General features: G+C 37.1%; 1 protein-coding gene across 1 annotated transcript; it reads left to right on the top strand.

Moving 5' to 3' along the window:
* The first annotated feature begins 514 nt into the window (after positions 1–514).
* On the top strand, positions 515–940 carry LOC127852387 (iduronate 2-sulfatase-like). The gene has a single exon (XM_052386346.1). The coding sequence runs from the start codon at positions 515–517 to the stop codon at positions 938–940; it is 426 nt and encodes a 141-aa protein (XP_052242306.1).
* The last annotated feature ends 6,162 nt before the right edge of the window (positions 941–7,102 follow it).

Genomic DNA, 7,102 nt, shown 5'->3' with positions numbered 1-7,102 from the left:
ATACACTCGCAGAATATTGACGCTATGGTGCGAAAAAGCCTGCTTCTGAAAAAGACGTACGTAAAGCAAGCATATGTAGCCCGAGTCGGACGTCCTTCCTGACGTCACGAAGACCGCAAACGAACACAAGTTTACGACCTGGAAACGTACTGGCGCGATGTGAGTTGGACGTTCATGACGATACCACAGTACTTCCACAACCACGGGATAATAACAGCCGGTATTGAGAAAATATTCCATTCTGGATTTAAGGCTGACCAGATTCCTTGAACGGGCTAGTCAATGAGACAATGCCGGATAGTAACGTTCGTGATATAAGTACAGCGTATTATTCAGCGGTATCGTGGGTCGATTCGTTAGTCGGCGTCGTTTTAAATGAACTGGAAAGATTAGGGCATTCGAATAAACACTGAAGTGTCTCTGCTCGGCAATCACGGATACCATCTGGAGAACATGGCATCTGGACGAAGCATACGAATTTTGAAGTAGCCACGCATGCGCCGATGATACGGATATGATTAGGATTACCGGCCTCGACGACAACGGAATCATTACGGAACGCGTGGTTGAATTCGTGGACCTGTTCACGACGCTTGTGGACGCTGCCGATTTACCGCCGATTCCTGTTTGTCCTGAGAATTTCCAGAACGTCCTCGCGTGCACGGAGGGTGAGAGCTTAATGCCGCTGGTCCAAAAGGCAAAAGCGGCATGGAAACACTTGGCGTTTTCGCAATACCCGCACCCTTATCTCGGCGGTGACATCATGGGTTACCTACTGCGCTCGGAACTTTACCGGTACACGGAGTGGGTCGAATTCTCGTACAAGTCCAACAAGCCTTATTTGACCAAAAATAACGGCAAGGAATTAAACGACCACCAGGCGGATTCAGAAGAGAATCATAACGTAGCGTCTGACCACGCGTTTGCAGATTTTGCGTAAAGTCTATCCGGCATGCTGGCTGGTGTCACGCCAGTCCTTCCATTAATAACCCGACGCAGCTTATAATCGAATGAACTTCAATTTAAATTGTAATTGGATGAACCACACAGTAATCTGATCCAATTAAAATAAATGTGGTTTAAAGATATCGTCTTTATATTTACTTAATTCTTATTATTTCTAACGCTTACTAAATTGCTAGATCTATAGGATTAAAACACACAAACTGTTCTCGTATTTTAAAAAAGCCATTTAGAGTATTTTCTCGGCAGTGTTATTTCCATGACATACTTGTTAATCCTGTATTTTAAGTGCATTGCGTGGTACAAAATTAATATGATAAACACGTGATGTGAGAGTTACATTATATACATTTGAAGTAAATGTACAATTTAGATTTCTCGAATATTGTTGTACAAAACTGTATGCACAAGATAACGCTATCAGCTTAGCTTAAAAACTCAGGGAACTGCAAAGTTTTAAATTGCATCTTCACTTAAGTTTATACTGTATTTGCCTCACACTATTTTTGTTCGTATTATCATTTAAACAGTAATTAAAGGTAATCACTTCTTGACAAGTTTTATTAATAATGACACGCGCTGTATTTAAAAGCTTGATCACTGTAGACGTTACGTTTTGCTGCCATGCGTCCAGCGTCTTATGCCAATCAACCTCCTTTCCAGCATCCACTAATCCCAATTAGGAACAGACATCTGGTCCTTTTCGGGGCTCATTAGCAGAGCGAATCCGACAACAGACATGTCAACAAATGAATCGGTCTACTTCCAGCGAAAGAGTTGTTTTTGTTGAGATATTTCAGATAATTTGCGAGCTCCTTTATTGATCGGAAGTCCTCTATGCGGGGCAACCCTATGGTAGTTTTCAGAATGGGCGCCCATCATTACCGGAACTACTTCGTTTCTCATATGTGGAAACGAGAGGCTTACACACATTCATTCAGCATTCATGTTACACAAAAGAAATAAAACTGGGAGTACGTATTTTTGTTTTGAAAGAGACTTTTGAGATATATTCCTGAATACATATCTTAACAGTGTTTGTTTACACATATCCCAAACCAATTTATTAACACACTGTTACGATGAACAATATTTTGCAACATTTACGTTGACAGACATCATTGGAGCACAATACAAAGGCTTGCCACTCCCAGATGTTTCAAATTGTGCCAGCTGTTTTTAAACCGACCACGACCCATGGAGTCACATTATTGGTATAGACTACACAGTAAATAACAAATAACATCCGTATCTGAAACTACAAATCTTAGAGCTTTAATTTTGGTATAAACATCAGAAAGAGGACCTGTACAAATTTGTAAAAAAATCGTTCCCCTGTACACATATGTTAAGAATGTTCCTCTGTACACATTCGTTAAAATCGTTAACATTGGTTCAAACTTTGTCATGCCACAGAAGTCACATCACTTATATATACAAATATAGTAAAGACCTTAACAAATCTAAGTATAGCTTTTATGTGGTAATTGAACAACAAATCTCGTCTGAAACCACACGCTCAAAATGTTTTCTATTTGATATATATTTGCATATAGTGGTCCTTAGTACAAATCATGCCCCTGATGAAAACTTTGGCCCTACACTTGCAATCGTGTGTTTCCAATTGTTGTATATGTTGAAACAAACATCTTCTCTTAAACTATACGGCTCATACACTCTAATTAAGCCATCATGGTGGTTTTATACCAAGTTAGTTAAAGCAAAAAATAGTAACTTGGGACAAAGTATATAGCTTTCTGGTGAGCGCAACGCAACACAAATCAGCTCAGTTGGTGAAGTATATAAAGGCCTTTCGCACAAAATACACAAAACATAACACATGTTCGTAGTTGCGAACATATCATCTTAAATATAAAATATATCAACGTGTTAAATTTTATTGATACGATGATACGCATACGTACATAATTTCAATAGTGTTTCATTATTTGTTGTGCTCATCCGATTATAAAAGTTATGTACAGTATTTCCACCCATATATAAGTAATATAGTAATTCTCTACGTAGAATCTCATTTTACTACATATGCGAAATGAACGATATTCACAGCCCATATTAGATATATTAACTTCGTTTAAACAAAAAATACATATTCTTTAATTATATGCAACTGCCTACCAAATTCACTTGTTAATTTGTGTCTGGAGCACCTAAACTTGACAATCATGGCTGTCTTATATGTTAGTGGAATTTCCAACTGCAAATTCCTTTCGGTGTTTAGGAGAGAATTGTTCTCATAATGGTTACATCTAGATGCATTGCTTATTTCATTGTGTCAATTCTGGTTGACACAATCAATTATAAGCTGACGAAAATTGTATACAAATAAATCAACGTTGCCAATATCCTGAGAGATCTAAACGATCCCGAAACCATATGTAAATATAAATAATTTTTCATTCGTTTCCCAGCAATTATTCCGAGCGTTATCTGTTGATTTTAACATGTTATAGCATTGTTTGGTAAATATATTATTAGGCATCATTAAAAGCTTACACCAATATGTAATGCAATTAACAAAATATGTCACAGATAGAGGCAGGGGGCCACATTCCCCAAAGACTATAAGGGTTATGCCTAACCTTCAAATGGCGTTAACAAAATCAGTTTATGTAAGCCGTAATATTCACCACGAATGATATAATTTTTACCTAAATACCGTTCCATATAATACGGTATTGGCTTTGCCGTGCTATCAACAAGTAAAAATAGTTCTTTAATAGGGAAGTTTCTAAAAGTCGTTTTTATAACTATATATTGAGAATATTACATTTTGTGCTTCAAAGCGTCGTTTATCGTGCGCCGCGTTCCACGATAATTTTGGTGTGGAAAATCTATCCCATATATCTCTAAACCGAAATTGTATTTATTATGATATGGTATTATATTGTTTATATATTATTTTATACTTATTTGACATTATCCTTATCAGGATGATTGCGTATACGGGAGCTTATCGGGTTTTAGTGAGGTAAGTTGGAACTAACTTCCAAGATGGCGTCGTTTCATTCTTTTCGTGCAGGAGTAGCGGATATTTTCACCCGATAAGCCACTTTAAATCTATAATTCTTTTAACTGATTACTCCATTTCGGCTCTACAGTGTTTGCGCTTCCCTCGGGTTTTTTTTCAAGATCGTAGACGTCGGGATTAAAAGGAAAACCGTCCACAAATATTTTTTCTGCTTACATCACGTCGGAAAAAAATGGATGTACAAATATCATTTTCTTTTTTAATACCCAGTTTTTGACGCACGTCTACAGTAAAATCAAACTAAAATCACGATTATTTCAATTTTTCGCCATTTCATCTATGATAACTAATTTATGACCAAAAAAATGGATTAACCCCCCTTTTCGGAACTACCTTCCTTTTAAGTACATTTTTGGACCTGACTTCCAAATGACTAACAGCTCTTTAACCATGCTAACAGAAAATATCTGTCGTAAATGAATTCGGCATTGGTGCGAATGTTTTGGAGAACATTTTCTCTTAAGAGATCAAGAGTGATTTCTTTTTGTATTAATTGTTATATTATAATTTTGTATTGATTATATGTTTGTTCACATACTTAACGCTAACATTTTTGTGTGCGTTGTATATGGCATTTTACTGTATTATTTACCCAGTGGAATTCATTTTTACACATGTGAACATAATTATGTTTGAATATGCCTTATATTTAATGCTATGCTTCTAAACTGAATATTATGCTTACTATTTCTGTATTTCAAGACGCCATTTACAGACGAAGAAAATGCCAATAATTACAAAGAAGGCGTTACGAAGTGTGTACCGCTCTACAAATCGAAAGGTACATGAAAACCGAGCAATCAAACAAAAAAGATAACGTCGAAGTACCACGCCAGTGTAATAAAAAACTGAAGTGTAAAAAAAGGTTTGGTACTATTATAAGGTGGTTGCTACCATTATTGCGATTCGGAATCCATAAAGCAATTTGGAATTCGTGGCACTTGCCTCAAAGATGCATATCGGTGGATGTTTTTATTGCAAACTTATATATTTATAGTTTATTTAATAAAATTACATTTGACGCGTTTTACGATAACGATATTGACATATGTATGTTACTTTGATGTGACACATTTTGGACGTCTGTGTTTTAAACATGTTCTGAGTTGGGGAATATATAATAATCGCAAAAAAGTGAACTTGTAGTGGATAGAAAGATGTGTGCGAATGCAATACACGATATGATTTCAGCAGAAGTGATCAATATAAACATGTAAGATCAAATATAATTTCTATCATGTTATGTTCAATGTGACATCTATTTGAATGTTATACCGACTCACAAACACGATAAAGGTCAGGCGTGTCAATGTTTTAATCGATAATTATGTCAATACGTGAGAACACGTTCTAAAATTATCTCAGCGCTCAATAAACTGTCTATACAAAACAAATTATTCGTAAAATGCATTGACAGTCAGGTAAAAATTGTAACTTCTACTTCCTTCTCATTTTAATGTTAAAACAAATCAAATTATTCGTTGGTAGCATTGCCATGTACGATAACTTGCATTAAATAAATCGATTGCAAACCTGTTGTTATTTTTTATACACATTTTATACAAAGATCTTTATTACCTTTGAACTCCAAGGTTTATAATTTGTAACAATTAATTCCAAGCATGTGCCAAAAGATGAACGCATACTCTGCCGAGAAAATTGGTAAATGTAAGCGGTGGTCGTCATCATCATCATCACCTTCACCGGTCTGGCCGTTGGTGGCGTGAGAGACGAAGATACAGAAACCCTCCTCCAGTCAGGTCTTGTGTGTGCTGCTGAGAGTAATTAACCCAATAGAAAGGATTGCCATTCTTTTAAATTGTCCATACAGCTTTTTATTCTGACGACTTCAACGTCGACCTCCCTCTAGCGTTCCCTATCGAACTGTCTTGCACAAAGATGTGCCTTGTGACGTGTCCAAACCAAGCCATATTTCGTCGTTTGACGGTCTCAATAAGGGGCTCTTGTGGGCAAAAAAGTGTTGCCGTCACAGTCCGGACGTACTCGTTGGTATTGTGCTCCGTGTAGGAGATGCAGAGCAATCTACGGATATATTTCCGTTCAACAACATGTATCATGCGTTCTGTGCCCGCGTAAAGCGACCAGGTCTCACAGTCGTTCATTAGGATGGAGGCAACGAGGGATTTGTAGAAACTGTACTTGGTGAGGATGCTGATTAAAATGCCTGTCTACAACCTGCTCAGTCTGGCCATCGCTGCGTTTTCATGGCAATTCTTAACTTGACCTCAGCGGTACTGGAAACATTTTTGGACAGGATTGCTCCTAATTATTTGAAGCGGGTCACTTCTTCTAGCTTCTCGCCGTTAATGGTAATATATGCTCTGGTTTTGGTCGTGCTTTTCAACATGATCTTTGACTTCTCCGTGCTGACCTCCATCTCGTATGCTCCTGCTCTTTCATAAAGAGAAGTACTCCGCTACTGGCGTTTCCGTAGAGTTCGTCAATATTGAATCCTTTCATGCCATACCATATGCCATCGTGCCACACGCGGTTGAAAGCATTCTTATGCCGATGAAGTTGTGGAAGAGCTAACGTTGGTGTTGCATGTGTTTCTCAATTATGACTCTGCAGTTGAAGTCAGTTTGCAGTCAGCAACCACCTGGTTGACATTCCGTCTGACCCCTACTTTCGTCAAGCTAAATCGTCTACAAGAGGTAGCAGTATCAGCTGCATTGTTCCATACTGCAGAACATACTACCTCAGACACTCCTTCTTCCCGTCAGCAACGAGACTCTAGAACCAATTGCTTAAATTTAATTAAATAAAACGACAAATGTGTCTGCAAAAAATAATCTTTTTGTATAAATCTACCGTGTTAGCCGACTACTACATGTATTTGCTACTACTATATCTGCTACGACAAATACTGCAACGACAACCACTACAAATTATAAAACACTTTAAAAAGAATTATTTAAGTTCACAATATTAGCGTCCAAATTTATTGCACAGTATGACATATATCTAATATGTTAGGAAAATGCGGTGTGTATATTTAAAGAGTTTAACTAAAACTAACTGAAATTAATGGATTTAGAATTACATAGTTTCTGCATAGTACAATAT

This window comes from Dreissena polymorpha, chromosome 12 (genome assembly GCF_020536995.1).
Source record: "Dreissena polymorpha isolate Duluth1 chromosome 12, UMN_Dpol_1.0, whole genome shotgun sequence".
Lineage (NCBI taxonomy): Eukaryota > Metazoa > Mollusca > Bivalvia > Myida > Dreissenidae > Dreissena > Dreissena polymorpha.
The sequence above is the reverse complement of the archived record's forward strand: the minus strand, read 5'-3'. Positions and strand labels throughout refer to the sequence as shown.

Bases quoted from the DNA above. Each gene is read 5' to 3' on its own strand.
- LOC127852387 (XM_052386346.1), top strand. From the start codon at position 515: ATGATTAGGATTACCGGCCTCGACGACAACGGAATCATTACGGAACGC.